The sequence below is a fragment of the Camelus dromedarius genome, chromosome 14 (assembly GCF_036321535.1).
Source record: "Camelus dromedarius isolate mCamDro1 chromosome 14, mCamDro1.pat, whole genome shotgun sequence".
Lineage (NCBI taxonomy): Eukaryota > Metazoa > Chordata > Mammalia > Artiodactyla > Camelidae > Camelus > Camelus dromedarius.
Genome location: NC_087449.1, coordinates 18,196,737 through 18,218,193, shown reverse-complemented (window position 1 = coordinate 18,218,193; position 21,457 = coordinate 18,196,737). Strand labels below are relative to the sequence as shown.

At 34.6% G+C, this 21,457-nt stretch overlaps 1 protein-coding gene and 1 long non-coding RNA gene across 6 annotated transcripts in view; one reads left to right on the top strand and one right to left on the bottom strand.

Annotated features, from left to right (window-relative positions):
* Positions 1-1,850: 1,850 nt before the first annotated feature.
* On the bottom strand, positions 1,851-16,961 carry ZRANB2 (zinc finger RANBP2-type containing 2). Of its 3 annotated transcripts, none has more exons than XR_010383790.1 (11): positions 16,726-16,961; positions 14,623-14,675; positions 14,425-14,533; positions 13,324-13,406; positions 10,824-10,900; positions 10,415-10,549; positions 9,107-9,273; positions 7,474-7,560; positions 5,376-5,531; positions 3,529-3,705; positions 1,851-2,186 (listed from the first exon to the last, which is right to left on the bottom strand). XR_010383790.1 is itself a non-coding variant. In XM_010989029.3 (11 exons), the coding sequence occupies exons 1-10, from the start codon at positions 16,779-16,781 to the stop codon at positions 4,291-4,293; spliced, it is 957 nt and encodes a 318-aa protein (XP_010987331.1). In that variant the 5' UTR covers positions 16,782-16,956; the 3' UTR covers positions 1,851-3,705; positions 4,251-4,290. The 3 variants fall into 3 exon arrangements, 2 of the variants coding, with proteins under 2 accessions (XP_010987331.1, XP_010987332.1); XM_010989029.3 differs by adding an exon at positions 4,251-4,324 and having other exon boundaries at positions 1,851-3,705; positions 16,726-16,956; XM_010989030.3 differs by having other exon boundaries at positions 1,851-3,705.
* Positions 16,962-17,067: 106 nt separating this feature from the next.
* The window catches only part of LOC116156915 (uncharacterized), a 244,873-nt gene continuing 240,483 nt past the window's right edge, over positions 17,068-21,457 (top strand). For 2 of the 3 annotated variants that reach the window (XR_004140868.2, XR_004140867.2), the window contains exons 1-2: positions 17,068-17,328; positions 18,363-18,460. This is a non-coding gene — a long non-coding RNA (uncharacterized LOC116156915). The remainder of the gene's footprint in view (positions 17,329-18,362; positions 18,461-21,457) is intronic. The other variant, XR_004140869.2, reaches the window with a different exon arrangement.

The following is a 21,457-nucleotide window of genomic DNA, read 5'->3' as shown; positions in this document are numbered from 1 at the left end:
AAAGGACACAAGAGCCAGCGTGAAGTGACTCTCAGTGGCCAAAGCCAGAACAATCTGAGCAAAAAACCAAAACCCAAAGCGTTGAACTATGACTTAAAGTATAAAATAAACATGAGGAAGTCCACCACACAAATATAAATAAATAAGAGACAAACCTTTCTAAGATAAGAATTCAGGTAGCCTCCACCCCTCACCTCTAGGATGTGAGGTTAATTCTCCCTGTCCCCACCCTGAAGGTGGGCTATACTTAGTAACTTGATTCCAAAGAATGGAGTCGATTAAGAAAAACAAACAAACAAACAAAAAAACACGAACTACAATGGTGATTTAAGATAATTCCTACCTTAATCAAATGATTAAGGTTAACATTCCCAGTGATGTCATATGGGTATCATGTATCCCTGACATGGTGTGATGGGAAGGGCTGTTTACCTCTAGGGTATTTGCTCCAAAAACCCAAACCCCAGTCTAATCACAAGAAAAACCAGGCAAACTCAGGATGAGAGACATTCTAAAGTATACCCTGCCGGTACTCCTCTAGACTGTTAAGTTATCAAAAGCAAGGAAAGAATGAAAAACTCAGACTAGAGGAGACTGGAGAAATATGACAAACAAGTGTAATGTGGTACCCTGGAATAGACTAATGAAAAAATTGTTAAATTCAAATAAACTCTGGAGTGTAACAGTAATATGCCAATGCTGGTTTCTTAGTTTTAATAAAATTACATGCCAATATGCTAACAATGGTTGAAACAGGATGGAGGTATATGGGAACTCTGTATACTATCTTTGAAACCTTTTCTGTAAATCTAAAGTTACTTCAAAATAGTATGTCTGTCTACCATCTGTCTACCTACCTATAAATGATTGAAATTAACACCAGTTCACCAAATCATTAAAAAAAAAAAAATCTGACCAGTTTGGCTTAACATTTACCTTCTCAGATTATTTGGTAAGGTTATCATAGGGAACACTAACTCTGCCGTCAGACTTAGGGGCAAATCCCCATTCAGCCACTTCTGTGACTCCCTTGAGAAGTTTTTAATTTCCTTAAGTTGTAACCTTCCGTTTTGTAAAACAAGGAAAAAACAATAGTATGTAAAGGTGACAAGGAGAATTACATAATGCCTGCAAATCACTGTTACATACCTTAAACTGTCTTTTAGTTAAAACTATCCACTCTGTTTTCCAGAAATAAAACTATTTCCAGCTCAGGAAAGCTATAAGGTTATTTCTATTAAAAACAAACAAAAACAAACAAAAAACAAACATCCCTAAAAATTATGTCAAAAACAGGGGTCAGAAGGTAGAAATTCTCTACCTTTTTACCAGTATCTACAACACTGGTTGTGGATGCCAAATACCAAGAGATGAGAAAGAAAACAAAGACTAGTTTACCTTGTGCCTAGAGATAGTCTTATGCTTAGAGCTTGCTCTGAATTCGGGCATTTGTTACCAGACACCATTTAATACTGTTTGGATAAAAGGATTCTGAATGGAAAATTAAGAACACTTAGCAGTTAAGAGGGATAGCTGTTGGATGCTTAAGTGACAGAATAATTCAGGAAGCACACAGTGGTGCACTATTCTACCACATGGAATGAGGTATTTAATATTCTGGCATAAAGTCTTCAACTAATTTGGCTACTGTTAAAAAAAAAAAAAAAGGTCACAAAAATTGTTAAGTACCCAACATTATATAGTGATCGTAGCTTTGGAATGTTTTAAACCAAGCATTCATATACAAAAATAAGGTGACATTACACAAAGGATAAGTGAATATAGGGAGTTTAAAATGCACAACCCAAAGTAACAAACCAGACTTAAATAGCTTAAAAATGAACATTAAATCACAGCTTAAAAATTCTAATTTATTTTTAACAAACACAACTTGATGCTTGACTCACAAGCTTTATTTACATTTGTCTACAGCATCATTTCCTTATGAAATGAACTAACACAGCTTAGTTAAACCAAATAAAATCATAATCATTTCAATTGTCTGTAAACTACTATTAGCTAAATTCTTGCATTTTCTTATTAGTACAGCCAAAGTTTTAAATACAGAAAGCACAAGAATAAACCAACGGTAACATGTAGAATCTAGAAGATCATCTGGGCAATTTAGAAGGTGGACTTTCAAGAAGTCTGAGGCACAATTACAAGAGTAAAAGTTCTTGTGCAACCTACAGTAAATGTAGCAAAGAAAAATTAAGACATAAAAAAACAAGGGGAAGTTCATTGTAAAAATATTATCAAAATATTTCTACATAAGCTATTTTGCTTTTATCTTTAGATCAGTTGAAGAGAAAAATCACTCATTTTAAAATAAAAAACAAATATAATTTTGGTCTGCCTGCTAAATATCTTAAAACATTTTAATTTTTAATTGCAGTAAGTTAAGGAGAAACAAACCAAAACAAGAAAAAGTGGGTATCGATCCCCATGACAAAAAGTTCCCAAGCACAGCTGTCGGTTTCCCTTAATATACTTACCTTGCATTGTCACTGAAGATACTGTTAAGAGAAATCTTTTTTTCTTTAAATCAGAAGACAAAATAGAGCTCAAATGACCAGATTTTAATTTTGAGAAATAAAACAAACCCTGAAAGTATTTTAAGCCATAAGTAATTTCAAGGGAATAGGAACAATTATTTCTGCTTATGTCATGAGAAAATAAGCATCCGTTACTCAGAAGAAAACTTTATGCAGCATGTTTAAAGTTAAACATTTCAAAGCATATGTGTACTTAAATTCACAATGTCTCTGTTGGTCTTCACCCAAAGAGAAATATAATTCAAAAGCTTTCTTCAATTGGTTCTTCATTAACCATGGTTTAATCTCTGCTTACCCTATCATATGCGATAACGGGATTTTTAAAGGGTATCACACAGAGCTTCTTAAAATGTTAGAATAAACATTTTAAAATAAGATGTTTTTCTCATCAGCCATCGTAGAGAAGAGATAAACTATTAGGCATTCTTGCTGCAAATAGAAAGGGAGAAATAACACCCTTTTCCTTTGCAATTCACAAAATTTTTCAGTATTAAACTTACAAAAGTGGATAAAACAGACAATGATTCTAAGGCACCCTTAAATTAGGGAATTTCAAAATAAAGAAATTTCCAGTTGACTGTTTTACAACTCGTTAAATTTTTCTGTTAAGATTTATTTCGACATAGGTTAACATAAATAGATTAACTCCTCTCCCCAGATTAACTTAAACAGATTGTTTCCAACTACTTTACCACGGTCTTGCCTCCACGCTCAAAGTCCAGACAAGCCTAGGTAATGCTGTCTCAAGTCAACAGACAGTTCATATTTGGAGATGAGAAAAACAAGAGTTCAAATTAGAAAACATAGTACTTCGTTATAGCTGAGATGGTTTCAAATGAAGCAAATGGCTGTAAATAATGAATGATAAACAGAGCCATCTATTTTGGGACATTATGGCTTAAAATACTATTTACTTTTAATTTCACAAATAAACACAGCTGTATTGTTCTGAAAAGCAATGAAAGGCATGCACCTCTACTAGCAGATTTAGCACTTCTGACCAAGTAAGACACCAACTTCTTAAAAAAAATATGCTTCATGCATTGTACTGGACTTTTTTTTTTTTAAGATGTAAATTTTAATACATTATTTCTTTTTTGAACTTGAACGGGAACCAGAATGGGATGATCCAGAAGATGACCTGTGGTGCCTGTAAGACATAATGGAGAAAGCAGGTAATCTAGTGAGCTGGAGCTCAAATCAGCACTCAATCATAAGACTTCGAGAATATAAAAAAAATTAGACTTCATTACACTGACAAAATGAATAATTAAAATCTAGGATATAAACTTAAATACATACAATTAACTAGTACTTAGACCTAGGATATGAGCCCAGTAGTAGTGTAACAATAATTAAAAATTCTCTATAATTTAAAAATACCTCAAGATATAGCCACCTCTCAATTATTTAAGGTAATAAAGGAAGGCCTTGCAAAATTATATAAAATTAGATCAATATACAACAAAGGCATATAAACTTGGTAATGACAATGTGCCCAAGTCATTCTGTGATACACTGTAGACAGTCTGTTAAGTCTACATGTAAAACAGGTACAGCAAGGCTTCTGACTGTATATGCAAATATATATCCATAAATAATCATGTTTTGGAAATCTAGGTCACATAAGATGATTGTACAATTAGTTACAGGATTATATTCATGCAGCTAATATGAATAAGTCAATATATCAACCTGGGTAAAGTAGTGGTGTTCCGAGGGGCTGGCCCTGGGCTCAGGGTTGTTTAGTGTTTTCACCAATCACCTGGCTTATGGAATAGAGAACATGTTCATTAAGTTTAGATGACAACAAACTAGGGGGATTATATGTGGCTAAGATAAAAATGTGCAGAAGTGGCAAAAAAGCAACAGAATGAATTTCAAGTACAGCGTAGTTTTCTCACAAAGGAACAAATGCACAGAAACTAGACTAGTTGTGTGTAACCTTAATATCTAAACTTCAAAATGGGAAGAAGCAAAACCAATCCTTATGTACAAGTAGAGGTAATCCTACCACTGAATGCACCAAAAAATCAGGTTTTATCTAATCTTTACTTTCACAAGCTGAAAGGATATAAAGAATTTGCAAAGATTATTAAGGAAGCCATTAAAATGACTATATAATTAGACATTAAGAACCAAGAGAGAGATAAAGAATAATTAGTCTGTTGCAGAAAAGGCTGAAAGATGGATGACACACTCTCCAAATTTTAAGAATGTAAACATAGATAAAATAATCTAGTAAAGTTCTTTCTCTACAAAAAATGGATTCAGATTGTAAGATGAAAAATCTATTAGCTACAAGAACAATTTCCTTATAGACAAAGGGCATGAAACAATAATTTGCTGCAGAAATGTATTTACACATATTTAAATGAGGACAGATTTCCAATGATCTATAGTAGTTAATTTTCTTACTAAATGCCCTAGAATTCTACAGTTTCTAATATTTAATGTAAAATCAATAGCATAAATACCTATAAAAATCAACCTCTAAATTACATCATCACACAGCTTCTGAATTAAAATCTTGAAAGACAAAATAACCGAGAGTTGGCTATAATTATATATAAAAATAAAAATCTAAACAATAAAATAATCAGATAGCAGAAGAGTGTTTTGCTCTACAACTTTTCTGAACAACTTGGTCAAAGCACACCGGATAAACAAAGTAATCTGTTTTTTGAAGTTCAAAGTTGAAAAGAATAATTTAAAGTGGGAACAAAGGAGACAATGAAAACCTAATCCTTGACTAAGAAGTTACTTAATCTATTAAACACACTTAAGAACACCCATTCTTATTTCTACAGAAACCCAAACCTTTCGGGTGACCGTGATCTTGTTCGTCTTTTTTTGCGATCACCAGATGAAGATCTAGAACGACTTCTCTTTCTGTTCCTCTCAGGAGATGATGATGAACTTGAATAAGATCTTTTTCGTGGGGAAGAAGAGCCCCTGTGGGACCTGGAGCTGGATCTTCATTGATTGAGAAACAAATCAAACATTTCATTAAAAGAAGAAATGAGGTAAATAGTTTAGTTAATAGCTCCAAAAATAAACAAATAAGAATTTATAACTATAAAAATTTTGTAAGAAAGAATACTTACAGCTTATTCAACAGAAGACTTCTGGTTCAACCATGAACTCAACTCTATTTAAATACATTTACTTTAATTTCGTCACCTTTAAAGATTCTAAGTGCTCATTACTTGTAATTAAAAACCAGCTTAATATATTAAAGGAGAATCTTAATTTTTTTTTAATTTAAGGCTTTCATTTTAAAGTATATATAAATAGCAAAACCAACAGGTAACTGGGCATTTGCACGACTTTGTGTCTAGAAACTACATCTCCATGTGGTCAAAAAACTGTATCATACAACTCCCTGAGGAAAATAAGTGTAACAATTCTTTGTGGAACTATGCAACTATTAGTTAAGTTGCTACAGAAAAAGCAGGGGGACAAAATGACAAAGAACAGTAGCTATTAAACTGCTAAATATTCAAAGAAAAAATAAAATGAATAACTTTCAAAACAATTTATATTAACAATATTTATTTTTATGAAAGATCACTATCCATGAAGTATGAAGTGTTGACATTCACATGTTTCAGGTAGAGGTAATGTGCAAATGTTTAAATACAATTTTTTTCTTCATTTACATATTTTGGTTGAAGTAATTTAGCTCAAACTTCCCAAAAAATTCACCTTTGGGCTTAAAATAAAATCAGAAAGCCCAAAAGGAGAATTCTTTGGAAAGTTATAAGCAATGAAAAAAATGTTTGCAAAGAATATGAAGGCTGTTCTGTAAATGTTAATCAAAGTGCTTCCCAAAGGGAACTAGGATTTAAGAATCTTCACCTAAGAAGCACTCAAGCAAAAGAACTAAAACATTGATAATACATAATAATGATAAGAATAAACTCATTTGCTCTTATTTTGTATTGGCTTAATACAAGTGTGCTCATCAATCGTTTCTCCTTAATGTTGTTAAATTGCAGTTGCCCTCTAATGCTAGAGTTGGCTCTAATAAACTATTAAGCAATCATTTTACCAAAATAGCTATCACTACACTTCAGCGTGAAGTTCCACACAAGTGGAATTTCAGTTATTTTCTTATTTATGACACATGCTTTTAATAGATCAATAAATTAACTTAAAAAGAAAGCAGCATATTTTGACTAAGTTTAGAAAAAAACTTTGAGACTAAAAGCTAGTTTCTCATTTGCATCTTTACAAATTATTTTTGCCTCTGTAGGTCTGACTAAATGCTACCTGAAGTTAACAAGAATGTTTACTCGAAGATCACCTTCTACCTAGACTAACCAACCAGACTTCTTGATTTAGTTTGTGGAATTTAAGAAGTGTCTACACTTCTTACATATTACACATACTATGCGTAATACTGTGTAATATTACAGAGAAATGAAAATAAAGCCCTCCAGAAACTTCACCTGATATAAATGACAAAATTGTTTCTGTAAATATTGAAACTGTCTTGCAAAAGAAAATCTGTTTTGAGGCAGCGTTATTTTTCTTTCTCTAAAAAACCAAGTAAACTTTTAATTTGCATGTCTCTAATTTTAACTACCATTGCAAATATAACTTTAATGAATAGACATCTGGTGATAAGACTTGGCTCCATCTTCCTATTCATCACATTTTAGCACAAATATAGCAAAGCTTGCATAATGCCAAAATAACCACCTTAATTCAATCATGGGAATGTCTTGGCACACTGCTTGTAATGGAAATGTCTCATGGTGAGAAAATTAAGCTGAGGCAAGTGCATTAGTTTTCTAATGCTAAAATAAAATCGACAAGTAGAAGCAAAATAAGAGAAAAAAAGCAGCAACACCTTCTGCAGCCTTTAAATATTTTTTCTCTCTGCTTTACAGAGAGATGCTACCTCATTCACCTTGATTTCGACCCACGAGATCTCGAACGTTCTCTGGAACTGGAACGAGATCTTGACTGCGAACTGGAAGAACTTCTTGAACGGGACCTGGAACACATGGAATGATTTTTTTTTCCAGGACCATTTTATTGAGCTTTGTGATACGAACACTGAAAGAAAAATATGCATTAGAATTCATTTTCATATAATAACTATTTAGGACATATATCTTCAAAACACAATATTTTAAAGTAACTAAACTTATTGTTCCATTTTAAAATTTATGCCAAAACTTAATAGATAATTTTTGAAAATGATCAACTATTACTTTCCAAGTTCCACAAAATCACTCAAAATCATTCAAGATTATACAAATAAAAACATCCAGCATTGTCATTAATTAACATTGAATATTTAATGTTCACAAATAGTTAATAGTATTCTGAGACTTACACATCCAGGAATAGTGAATGTTGCAATTCATATTTAACGTCTGTGAAATATTTCTGTCAATTTCCCTTATAAAGTCCTTCTATTTCCTTGATCACTAGCTAGTATGAAGCTTAAATTTTGACATGTGTATGTTTTTAACTTCTATGTTTTCCCATCTCCTCAAAGGTTAGAGAATTAAAGGAAAAATACATTAACAATCCTGCCATTGTTTTAGGTAATTATATTACTAAAAAGTGACACAAGTGGAGATATGGCCTATTTGAATTAAAAAAAAAAACAAATGAAATAAATTTTATTAATCTAATTTATACATTTAATTTGTCCCTGAAAATAATAATCTACAGAAAAAGATTACATTTTCACCTTAAAACTAGTATCTTTCTAACCACACTTTTAAGCTTCCAGGCTTTACAGTACTCAGTAACAACTATCTAACTGTTAAGTACTCAATTAGCTAGTATTTTATTCTTCACTACAGTTAAAATTCATTGCTCATGGTTTCACTTAACCGAATAGGAGTTCAAGGGAACAATGCTTATAAAAGGTATTGCTTTTTCTCACCCCAAATTTTATTTTTATTGTTGATTACACAATCAGGGAGTATTTATTAAAATTTTACTTAACAAAATAATATTCAAGTACAAAACCAATTAAATCCTCTAATTTATTACTGGACAGCTCCATAAAGTATGAACATGAAGACCATAGAACTAATACAGCTGAATTTGCTCCTTTATTCAAAATATCTATACCAAAGTTACTAAAGCACTGTGTAATAAGCAACAATTTAATGCCTAGAAAATTTCTGTACTAGTCTTCAGTGTCATCAGTGGAAATATAAATCAATCTTCACTTTATTTACTTAAAAATTTCTAAGGTAACTGAATATCATATATAATGATGAGGTAACTAAGAATCATTTATAATGATTTAATTGAATTGTTCAAGTCTATTTTAATAAAAGGCATGGTGCTTAAACAGCCTAAGGAAGTTTCATATTAAAATTTTGCATTTCTGAAATTTCTGGACAATAATAACTTCCTGGAACTAAGATAGAGAAAATTATCTTTTAAGAGGTGATTTGAATGAAAACTCTAAAAGAAAAGGAAAGTTTATTTAGCCAAGAAAAACAAAATTTATAAATAAAGAAGTTAGATACTGACATTTTGACTGGTGTTACCCTTGACCTGTACCCGTTTACCTGGACCTAGACCTTGAACTCGAGTGGGAGGATGAGCGTGATGAAGATCGTGAAGACCGAGACTTTGAGCGACTTCGTCTATTAGATTTCTTTTTATTATTACTATCTTCTTCTTCACTGGCATCAAGATTATATTTTGAGAGATCAGCATCATCTTCATCCTCATCCTATCAAAAATTCAGGATCAATTATATTTAAATATTTAGATATCGAAGCTATCTACTAGGAATGACTAGCTCTGTGTAGTGGACATCTCCATATGGCTATATCACTAACATCTCAGCAAATTCATTCTCAAACCTGAAATATTCCTCATCTCAGCTAAAGAGACTCAATGACTGTCTTAGACATTCCAAAGAAGTAAACATAGAAGTCACACTCATGTCCCCTTTTTTCTGTCACAATGTATTACCAAATGAGCTGTCAAGAATTTTCAGTTTTACTCCTTTAAAAGTTCTTGAAACCACTTCCCTTAAGTCTTAGGTTCACAACTTCATTCTTTCCACTGGTACACTACCATAATCTTTTAGACTAGTCTCCCTAACTTTGGGAATCCATACTGTCTCCTCAATATTTCAATATGTTGACAGTCATCCTTTTGAAACACATTAGATAATATACCTCATTTGTTTGTTTATAAAAATCGTTCCACATTTGTTTAGTTGCGTTTGAGGGCCTCCTATGTTTAGACCCCAAAGTACCCTTAATCTGGATCTACTCATCCATAAAATTTTATACTCAGGCCCCACAGAATAAGTTATCACTAGATCTGATGTGGTTGTTGTCCCCTCTGTCACATTCTCTCCTCTGGTCTAACCACACTAGCCTATATATGATTTTTTGAATATTGCTGGCTTGCTTTCTACTAGGGAAACTTCACTTGCTGCTCTCACTGCCTAAAAGTGCTTTGACCTTAGGCTCCTTCATATCATTTTTCTCATTCAAGTCTTAGCTCAAATTTTACTTCCTCAGGAATCTCCCATCCATTGGAACCAAAGTAGCTCTTCTAATGATCTCTTATCACATGTATCAAGACAGTATTGATATCCAAACTATCTTGTCCATTTATGTCTTTCCCTCTGTAGAATTTAAGTTTCATTAAGAGAAGACTAGTTCTATCTCAGTCCTTATTGTATCTCCAGAGCCAGAATAGTGCTTCGCAGAGTGGAATTTCAAAATCTTTGTGAAAACAAATGATTACACTGGAGAACATATCCTCACTACGGGCCAAAGGCTGTCAAACACATTCAAATGTTATGCCATAGCTCGAATAAGACAAAGGGAAAATATAACAAGGAAATCAATTACCTCATCTAATTTATACTTAGAAAGGTCTTCATCCTCATCCTCTTCTTCTCCATCAGATTCTTTATCTTCAACTTCCTTTAAAATAGATGCAGGACCAACTGCCTTCCCTCTGTATTTTTTCTTTTTACGTCCAAACTAGAGAAGAAGTTTCATAATATTCCTGTTAGCTGAAACTACTAACATTAAGATTTTTCTAAAAAGTCACTTTTACATATTCTGATCAATATATTTTTTATGTCAATTATATTTAAGTTAATCACAATTTCCTACAAAATGCTAAGCTGCTATAAAAGACTCAAAGTATACTTACAAACATGAGATACATTTAGTATTTTCCTTTTGCATTTGAGACATTTTCTAACATGTTTCTCTAAGTTGCATTCAACTCGTACACTAACATATAGCTTACCTCATCATATTCACCATCAGATTCTTCTCTTTCTATATATTCAACATTTTCTCTTTCATTAAAACCACCACCATATCCTAAAAAAGGGGCATAAATTGTTATCCTATGACAATCCATCAAAATAACAGAAATGTGTCAAAATCACCTCTAAGCAATAGGAAAAAAAAAAAGAAAATCCTATCAACAGCACTTGTCTGTAATAAATTACCGGTCTTTAAAAAAAAAAAAAAAGTCACTACAAAGAACAGTCTCCAAGTTAGATTCACAGCTGGAAACGTTTGTGGATATATTTCTACCTCTTCTCAATTTCACAATGTCCTGTATGACCTGACTAATGCATGGAATGTACGATTGGAAAGCACCTCCTTAAACTTCTGCTATAACCAAGTTTTAAAAGGAGTTTTCTCTGTAGTTTATTATAATTCTTCTGGGAGAAGTGGGCTCAGTAAGAACCAACAATCAAATTTCACTGTTTACCAGTTGCAAACACTCTGAAATCCTCTGATACACTGAAATTTTGCCAGGCCAAAATGTAGCTATAGCTTAGAAAATTCTTAGTTATGTAGGCAAATCAAGTGACATGATAAAGGACATCCAAACTGGTTTTAATGCAACTATTTTAAATACATGGCTGAAGTCACTCAAGTTTTTTGAAACCAATAAACTTTTCAGTATTTTCAAAATATTCTATTAGAAAGCAATCAAGATTAGTAAACTATTATCGTTTGATGTCACAACTAAAATCTACAATTTAGACTGCCAGGTCTCTGTTGTACGCTTAGCTGAGACTGAAAATATCTCCCATTGAAAAAAATAATAGAAAGGTATGTGGTCAAGAATAATACAATCTAACTAACTCACATATTTCAGAACAGTAACAGGACATAAAGAGTGATTTCCACATTTAAGGATTGAATGAACCAGCAAAATGTTTCCAAGAAACAACATATAGTGGTATCTTCACCTAGGGTAGTAAAGGAAAAGACTCTGGGAGGTAGATGAGAAATAAAGGACTTATTACGAAGGACTTCTGAGTTTCTGGCTTATGTAACAAGCGTATGATGTGTGATACTAATCATGAGAAAGAGATCACTAGAAAAGGGCCAGGTCCTGAGGGAAAATCATGAATTCAGTTTGGATATAATGAGCTTGACATTTACATGGTGATGCTGAATAGGCACCTGAATATACAGGTCAAAGAAGTTTAAGCTAAAGACATAAATTTGATTATCATGGTGTGCCAATGGTTACTTAGACTTAGGGCTTAGAAAAAAATGCATAGAAAATACAGAGCAAAGAAAGATCTTAGGGATTGGACCTTGAAGAATCCCAAGATTCTGTGGCAAGTAGATGATGAAACTAAAAAGAAGAGAGTATAAACAACGGGGTGGGGGGGGCAGAGGGATTTTTTTTTTTAAATGGAAAAAAATGTAAACCTTAAAAAGGTGAGGGAAGGAGAAAAAAAGAGTCCTTTATTAGTAGACGGCCTTAATCTATCCAATCAGTAGTACATAGGCAAGACTACTACCTGAGAATAAGGAGACTAGAGTAGGACGTGAGGATTGAAAAAGAAAAAAATGTCCAAGAAGACAGGCTATAAGGTTCTCACATGTGAGAATATAAAGTTTTAAAAAGGGGGAGGGGGATGATCCTAGAATTTCTGTTGCAGTTTGGAAGGGCTAGGTCCAAAGGATTCTTTAGTGGGTCTCTTATGCCCCAAAACCAAAGATACAATGGAATAGTCTAAAGTCAGGGAGGAAAAGAAAACAGGGAAGCAGTTTACTAAGTCTAAGTCTGATAAAGTGACTATATATAGAAAGAAGCCTTTGACTGTAAGGGTTGTTGAATGATAAAGTCAGATTTGAGGTATACTGATAATGTAACTCAGCTAACTGATGGTAATGGCAAAACTATATTCTTAGGTAAATATTTTCATTTCACTGCTGACAACAGAGTCAATGGCAGGTTATTATTCAGGCCAGTGGTTATCCAACACCATCTGAATGATCTACAGATTTTGGGGGCTCAACTCCAAAGACCTTTGACAGTTGTTTTGGAATCTGTATTTTTAAGTTTCTCAAATGATTCTAAGGCATAGCCAAGTTTGAGAATTATTGCCTAAGCTTTAGATAAATACTTTAAAAGGTGCCCCTATGCTTTTTTCTGTCATACTAAAATATCAAATGAATGAAAAAAAAAGGTATTACTCTATCATTACTAATAACAAACAGGTAGACCAATGGAGGAAAGGTTGAGGAACAAAGTATCCTAAGGTCACAATTTGTGAGGATAGGGCTCCCTGATGCTGTACTTTGTAAACTGTGGAATTATGAAACAGAAGATGACTTTATGGATGAAGAAAAAAATACCAAGTTAAAAACTGTAAGATCAGAATAAACAGAATCCTCATTTACCCTGCTCTTTTGAGAAGGTGATATAATTAACAACTCAATTTTTAGTTCTTTCGAAAGCATTTAGTTAGAATGTTTTTGTACCTCACCTGTTCTTTCTTCCAGCTTAGCATACTTTGGTGTATTACACATGTTACACTCTGATCTTCTGGCCCAATTCACATTACTGCAACTTTGAAAGTGAAAAATATCAAATCAGTAGACTAAGAAAAGCAGTATGTTTTTAGACATTCTAGAATTTTAAAAACAAAAAGGGTGAAATCACTACCATAAAAAATGTTTTAAGGATTCTATAAGAGAGAACATGGGTTCCAACAGACTGAACTATTTAAGTAGAAAAGCAAAAGCTATACAATATAAGGCTTGCCTTTGTCATTGTATGAGAAATGACAAATTTATCTATAGCAATTCTGCTGCCTTGGGGGGAAAAACATTTTAAATGAAAGAGTCTACTAATTTCTCAGTTTCCAAATTCACCTCAAGAGTAAGGTTATATCCTCTAAATATTAAAAAAAAAAAAATTTTTTTTTTTTGAGGAATCAGTTCTAGAACTGAATTCCACAGCATACCAAATTCAATGACTTAACTTATTGCTGGAAAATTCTCTAATACTAATTTTACTATATATAAGATCAGAAATTTGTGTAAGACCCTTAGTCCTCTTTCATATGTATTTGATTCATCTGCGTAACAGAAAAAGATGGATACTGGAAAAATCAATACAGTACTTGAAAATCAAAAATACTAAGAAACCTACCTACTCAGGAATAATTATGTATGCCATGCAACATACAATTCTAAAATAACTGTGCAAGAAGGCAAGATAAATTTTGCTATATATTTCACATTAATGATACAGGTTAAAAGTTTTTGAGATTTTTAATAACAGAAATAGGTTTTAGTGCATTGAAATACCCCTCCCTCTTTTTTTCTGAATGTTAGCTCGCCTTAAGCATCTGTTTACTGATATATATAAAATCCATCTTAGTAACAACCAATATTACCATTAAAAAGTAGAATTTAAAAGTCTTTTATAGTTATATATCAGACACAGACTGAATAATAATCAACAGATCTTTGATTTAAAGGTTACTTTGGCTTGTTAATGTGACTAGTAAGAGCTGGTAATATTAACAAGTAGTGGCTAGATATATAATGGAAAAAAGCAGGGATGATAATTTGATACATACGTTTTACACTGCCAGTCATTAGCACTAAATAGGCCTCGGCTCTTTTCTGCAAGTGTCTTTCCTATTTCAGTGCCACCAGCTTTCATCATCTTAGCCTCAGTCGTTTTCTCTGAAAATAGAAAAGTCCAGCATGAATCTGGGGAAATAAAGAAGTGATCTGTATATATAATCTTAATAGAAGCTTCCTTAAATACTTACCTCGACCACATCTGTTACAGCTGGTTCTTCTAGCAAAGTTTACATTTCCACATCTGAAAAGCAAGTAAAAGAATATTTAGAGACATCTTTTAAAAGTTTACAATTTAAAAAATTCTGTGTACACAACTTTTTAATTTGTCCTCCTATAATACCTGGGTCTAGAACTTGTGAACTTCTAACACCATCTCATATCATGTTAATGTCAATGTTAACTACCCAAACAAAACAAAACAAACCTCACAATTTAGTTGGGAAAAAAAGATTTGAAGTCACATGTCGAGGATAAGAAACTCCAATCTTTCACTTACTAATTATGTAATCCTAGTAAGTCACTTAGGATCTCTGTGCCTCAGAGTCCTCATATTAGCATATATCTTTAATTATGATGAAACCTCTTTACAAAGCTGAATTGAGATGTGACTCCACTGAACAATTACTGATGAGGCACCAGGGAGTTCAAAAAACTTTACAGTAACCCTCAGTGTAGAAAATAAAATTATATAAAATTGTGTAAAGTACTATGAGAAATACAAAATCCTAAGGATGGACCAAGAGGAAGAAAATGAGTAAGTCACAGAGGGCTTCACAGATCTTAATAAAACACTTATTGGAAGCAGGAGGTAGAATGGTAAGAAACAAAGAAAAATAGGTTGTACTGACTAAAAATATAAATAGGTTCAGTAATTATAAGGAAACTGAGTTTGGGGTGATATCAAACCTCTGAAACCCAGTTTAAAAACTACAAGCAATAATCAACATATAGAGTAACACTTCATGATGATATTCAACAAACTTAATTAAAAAACAAAAAAATTATTGGGTTCACCACTGTGGTCCATAGTGTATCTCCATACCGGTAAAAGTATGCTGAATGCTCTAAATAACATGTAAAGCTCAAATTTTAAATAACTGATTACTTTTTTAGGTGTTACACTAGAATGAAATAAAGAGATGTGAAAAACGGAATGGACAGTAAACTGAAGCATTCCAAATAATTTTTAGGTTGTTTTTCCCTCTGAAGAATATCCTTTTGGCCTCAATAAGCATTGAAAACATATTCTGAAAATGTTTTCTGGATTTATAGACATTGTAGACATTATTCTATTCATATATTCGTAACTGAGTTGAAACGCACTCTCAGAAAAATCTACCTCAAATTTTTAAGTATACTGTCATTATTGACACTGTCAAAAGCACATCATTCTACAAATGACCAACAACACAAAATGTTACCTGTGGCTTAGGGACAAGAAATCAAAGGTTTTTATTGGAACATGAGTTGTGCAATTTTTTTCTGACAATTACGTTCCGTCATAATTTTTGTACATCCCCAGATAGGTACACCCATTTAAGCACCCGTCAATAAAATGTAACTAACATTTTACTAGCGCACACTGGCTTCAGCAACAATGTCAAAAGGCAGGGCCACAAAAACACGTGTTTCTCTGCAGCAGGCATTCTCCAGGGCTGAGCAGGCAGAAAAAAAACACAGGCCTCATGTGCTTCGGCTCTAACGGGGCGAAAGGTTCGATTTTCGTGGGGAAATTGAAGGCTAATAAAGTCAATTTCTCCAACCAAAGATAGCTAGTGTTCGTGGGAAAAAGTATAGAGTACGTAAGGTTTGAATTAAAACCAACAACAACAAAACAAACAAAAAAGGCAAGGTGAACTAGGAGAAGCAAAAGGATGAGTTGCAGAAAGCAACGCTTTCAGCGAACAAGAGTAAAGTTCTGCAAGAAGTCACGTGTGGAAGATCCGATACCGAGCTGGCCTTGACAAGGATTTCCGTATCGCTGAAACCCGGCCGGGGGCGGGGGCGGGGGCGGGGTGTGGGGCAAAGGGTCGGCCATCTCGTTCCCCAAAGCGACTGGCTGTCTTGGAGAGGTACAGTCGAGGAAACGCTGGAGATAAACTGAAAACAAAGGCTCCCAAAAGACCTCACCGTGAGGAGACGAAAGAGCCTCCTTCCCGCCGGGAGCCGGCAGTTCGCCGCCTCCACCCGGCTTAACGCATCAGAGGTCGTAAAAACGGAAAATGCCCATTCGACCTCGGAAAGCCTCCACCGATCGACCCCGCTCCAATTCGGGGTCCTCATGAACTCACTTTTTGTCAGGGCAAATCCAGTCACCGTCACTGACTCGGAAATTCTTGGTCGACATCTTGGACGCCGCCACCACAGCCACCCGCAGCTACGTCTTGTGAAGAGGAAGCGGGCCGGGGACTTTTGGCACTCCGGGGCTGTCCCCACGCCGCCTGACTCTCTCGCACAACTGTGACGGGGTTTGACAGTGAGAGTACTCGGCCAGGAGTGAGTCTGAACGTTATTATCCAGAGTAACATGCCCGTGAGACTTTTTCCTGGCCGAAAGAGTTACAATGCAAATGTATTCTCTACAGCTAAACTAACAGGCGCCGCCAGGACAGCCCAGGCGGGAGGCCTTCGTGGCACTAGGAGCCTCGGAGAGCCCCCTACAGGCGGGAGGACCCGAAAGGAAAGTACTTCCGCTCAGATGGGCGGAGCTAGGGAGGTGGGGGCGGAAGTGACTGTGTTCGTTTTGGGGCTTGCAGCGTCAGGTAGCTACGTCTACCGTAAGTGGGTGAGGTGTAGTGGGCTCTTCAAGTTTTTGAAGTCATTTTCGTGAAGGCTTGAGAACTCTGTTCTTTCACTGTGCACATGGGATGTCGTTTAGAAACTTACTGTTTTGGGGTACGTAAATAGATGTAATAGATAAACATGGTACACATGGGACCCGATCAGGAATTTTAAAAGTAGGCTATTGCCAGTTTTGTTAAAATTACCTTTGCCTTTTTCCCATTCCATCCCCTGGTCTTCCTTCAGAGGTAATACTCTCCTGTATTTCGGGTTTATTTCTTTGCTTTTTAAAAATTAAGTTTATGTACATATATGTTTAATTTGATAAACGGTTAAACCTTGCAAGAATAGATTTTTGTTATGTAATCGTCTGCACCTTTTTTTCACTCAACAATATATGTTTAAATCATCCTAGATTGTTGCATAAATTTGTATGTAGCTGCACTTAATTTTACTGCTATATCCTGGTAATAAGACTTTGGGTGACAGTCTGTCCCTTCTATATCCCAGCTTTTGTCATTAACTCGGATACAAAAATACAGGGTGGTTTTTTTCCCCCTAGAGTACGACGTATATCTGGAGAGAACGTTTTCAACTACTTTCTAGTTATGTTTGCTCTAAAGTCTTTGATAATTGTAACATCTTGGTTTTCCAGCGGTTGGCAGCTGTTGATATTTCCTTGAGAGCTGGCCATATTTTTCCAGCACTTTGTGTACTGAGTAATTGTGATTTTTATCCAAGGCATTTGGAATATGGTGTTGCATAAACTCTGGGTCCTGTTAAAAGCCTTTGAGGAATGTTCATTTTTTTGTTTTGTTTTAGGAAGCCATCCGTCCAGTTTGGTTCATATCACAAGTTGAGTCTCACCTGTGGGTGGTGCCATGTCAGTTCAGTTTTCAAAGGCTTTATGGTGCTGCTTTGAGTCTGTTCTATACTTATAACACTCAGGAATTATTTTGGAACTTGGGCAGTAATTTAAAATGTGGTTCAGTTCACATATCTTTTGCTATGCAGCAGCTTTTTGTCTGCTCTGCTGATGCTCAGTTAAGGTGTGAGCACAGAACTTATGTGGGTTCATACATAGAATGAGGGAGTCCCCTTCTCCAGCTCTCCTCCTTTTGATATTCCTCTCATACTCTGTTTTTCAGGGTCTTCTTTTCCTGGTAGAAATATGAGTTTTCTCTTGAAGTTTTAACTTCGTGCCATAGCTACGGTAGCTGCCTAGGGCCCACACTGGAGCAAAGAGGTGAGAGAAAACAGAGGAAAAAAAAACCAACCCAAACCTGTGTTCCCTCCATACTCTATAGAACATAGAGGCTGCCTTCCCCAGTTTCCTTGTCTAGAAAGACAGTTTCTCTTGGTTTTGTAGCTCTCCAAACCTAGGCCCTAACTCAGGTCGAAGCCCAGAGGGGGAAAAAAAAAAAGGAGAAAAAAAGCCAGTTATTTCCCACAGACTTGAGCTCCCAGAAACCCCACTTCCCCATTCATCTGGCAAGATGCATGGAGTTTCTCTCTGTTTCTGTTCCCTGTGCTGCCACCACAGTTCCACTAGGTGCCAGGCCTCAAGTCAAAGCTGTGGGAGAAAATAGGAAAAACAAACACACACGGTATTTTTCCAAGTTTTGATTCTCTTCCCCAATCTGCCTGTTTTTGTTTACTTTTTAGAGTCCTCGGGTAGTTGCTTTTTTGTATTTTGCCCTGAACTTTTAGTTGTAATCAGTAGGAAAGATAAACTGTAGTGGTCTAACTCCATTTTGACTGGCACTGCAAGCCAAAGAAATACAGATTACCACTACACATCCATCAGAATGATTAAAATGAGTAATTTACACAATACCAAGTATCTGAGAGGGTATCAAACAACTAGAATTCTCATACACTGCTAGTGGATGTGTCAGCTGGTACATTTACTTTGGAGTAGGTTTGTCAGGATCTATTAAATCTGAACTTGTAGTCACCCCATGACCCTAAAATTCCACTTCTATGTGTATTCCCAACAGAAACGCACATATGTTCACTAAAGAGGTATGTAATAATGTTCATCACTGCACTCAAACCAGAGGTTCCTGATTGCTTATGAACAGTAGCCTGAATAAATAAGCTCATGTGCACACAGTGGAATACTGTATACAGCAATGACAATAAACCAATTGCAATCACATTGAAGAGTGTGGCTGTCACTCACAAATACAGTATTAAATTGAAAAAGCCAGACATATACCAACACATGCTATGTGAGTCCATGTACATGCAGTTCAAAAGCAGGCCAAACTAATCTAGGATGATGGTTCCCCTCAGGAGTGGGGAGCAGATAGTGACCAGAAGGGGACATGAGGAGCCTTTTGGAATCCTGATAATATTCTTTGTCATGATCTGGGTTCTGGTTACACAAATATCTTCATTTTATAGAAATTCATGGAGCTGTACACTTTTGATTTGGGCTTTTTTTTTTTTAAACTTTAACAATTGTAAGAAATAAATACTTAAATTACTTATCTCATCATACCCCTCCTACCCCCTCCTCCATTCAGTAGATCTTGCTAAATATTATACTAACTTTAAGGGCAAAGAGATCACAGATGCCCTTGTGGCCTTCTGAGTATGATTGGTGAATGGATACCTTCTGGCCCTGATAGTGACTGAGGTTTCTTACAGTCAGGATGTTGAATCTGCCATAACTCATGTTAAGTTGTATTACACAGCTATTAAAAGATCTGTTCTCAGTTCTACAGTTAACTGAGGGTTTAAGGTAACAATGATCTAACTTCTGAAGTTTACATTTCTAGAGTCAAAGAGAATTTTTTAAAATACAGATAAATCAAGCAAGTTTTGTGCTTTGCATGTTCAGACATATACAGGGAAAAAAATCTGCTATTCAAAAACAGTGAAAAATAATCTTGTATAAAGTTCCAAATCTTAAATTTACTGCAAGAGTCATAATTGGAATATATTAAAATAATTTTTTTTGGTTGACCAGAATTTAAAAAAAATTTATGGTATATTAATCCTTGTGTTATAAAATATCTGGAATTATAACTTAAGAAGCAACCATAAAATGTTTGCTCTTGAAATAAGTAGATCTTACTCAAAAGAACAAGAGATTTAGGTAAATAAATACAAATATACATACATACATACATACATACATCTGTGAAACTCATACCTCTGTAATTCCCTACATTTAATCTGGGGATTTGTGGAAAGTGAAAGTCACTTTTTAGGTCACTAGGGCAGCAGTGACCTTAGGCAGAGTTGTGGAGTGTGTGAAGTTGTGACTGAGTTTTAGAGCAATATGTGCAGTCTGCAAAATGGAGGGGAGGGTACTCAGATTTTGGAAATTGGGTAATATCATTTGGAATTGAAGTTGGAAGACTGATGTGACTGATTAGATCAGCCATCTGACAATAGAATGAACTCATTCTAAAATCTAGTTTGTGTTTGCACTATTAAGATGAGTAGGAATCTCCTAAATCCAATCCATATTCCTGAGAGAATTATACTAATGATATCTATTTAGTAAACACTATATATTTGGTAGTGTGCTAAGAGCTTTATATCCATTATCACATTCAGACTTCTAACAATCTTCAGGTAAGGTACTGTTAGCTTTGTTTCAAGGTTTAGAAAGTGTAAGTACCTCGTGAAAGGCTGTAAATTGTAACATATGGTGACTCTATAGTCAGATTTCTTGGGTTCACAGCCGAGCTCTGCTACTTGTTAACTATGTGAACTTAGGCAAATCACTTAAACTATTTGTATTTTGTTTCTTCATCTAGGAAATAGAGGTGATGATAATAGTATCAGTACTCTAGAATTACTAAAAGGAGTAAGTGAGAAAGCTCACTTTAAATGCTTAATAGGTAGAACTCAGTAAATAATGGCTATTATTATTTAATTAATTCTTTAATTAAAGACTCACAGATAATAGATACTAGAGGTGGTGAATAATATGCTTAATGTACCAAAAAGTTAATCAACTATAGTTAGAGAAAATTTTCTGGGAGAATCATATGTGAACAGAAAGATGATTTGGGATAAGTCTAGGATTACAGTAGACAAATTATAAGAATATATGTGGCAATAATCAGAAGGCTACTTGAGTTCAAGGACTAAAACTAATTTTTAAAGAGAAATATTCCTAGAATAGAAGAGGAATTTCAACTATCCTAACTTGAAACAAAAATCCCCCGAGACTATCCATTCTCTTTCTTCTAATTAGAGTTGATCCATGAACAACAAGGGT

Bases quoted from the DNA above. Each gene is read 5' to 3' on its own strand.
- ZRANB2 (XM_010989030.3), bottom strand. From the start codon at position 16,781: ATGTCGACCAAGAATTTCCGAGTCAGTGACGGTGACTGGATTTGCCCT. The intron at 13,407-14,424 runs GTATGTATCAAA...TCACTTTCAAAG, and splicing joins AATGACTGGCAGTGTAAAAC to TTGCAGTAATGTGAATTGGG. The intron at 7,561-9,106 runs GTAAACGGGTAC...CATGTGTTCCAG, and splicing joins AGTTCAAGGTCTAGGTCCAG to GTCCCGTTCAAGAAGTTCTT.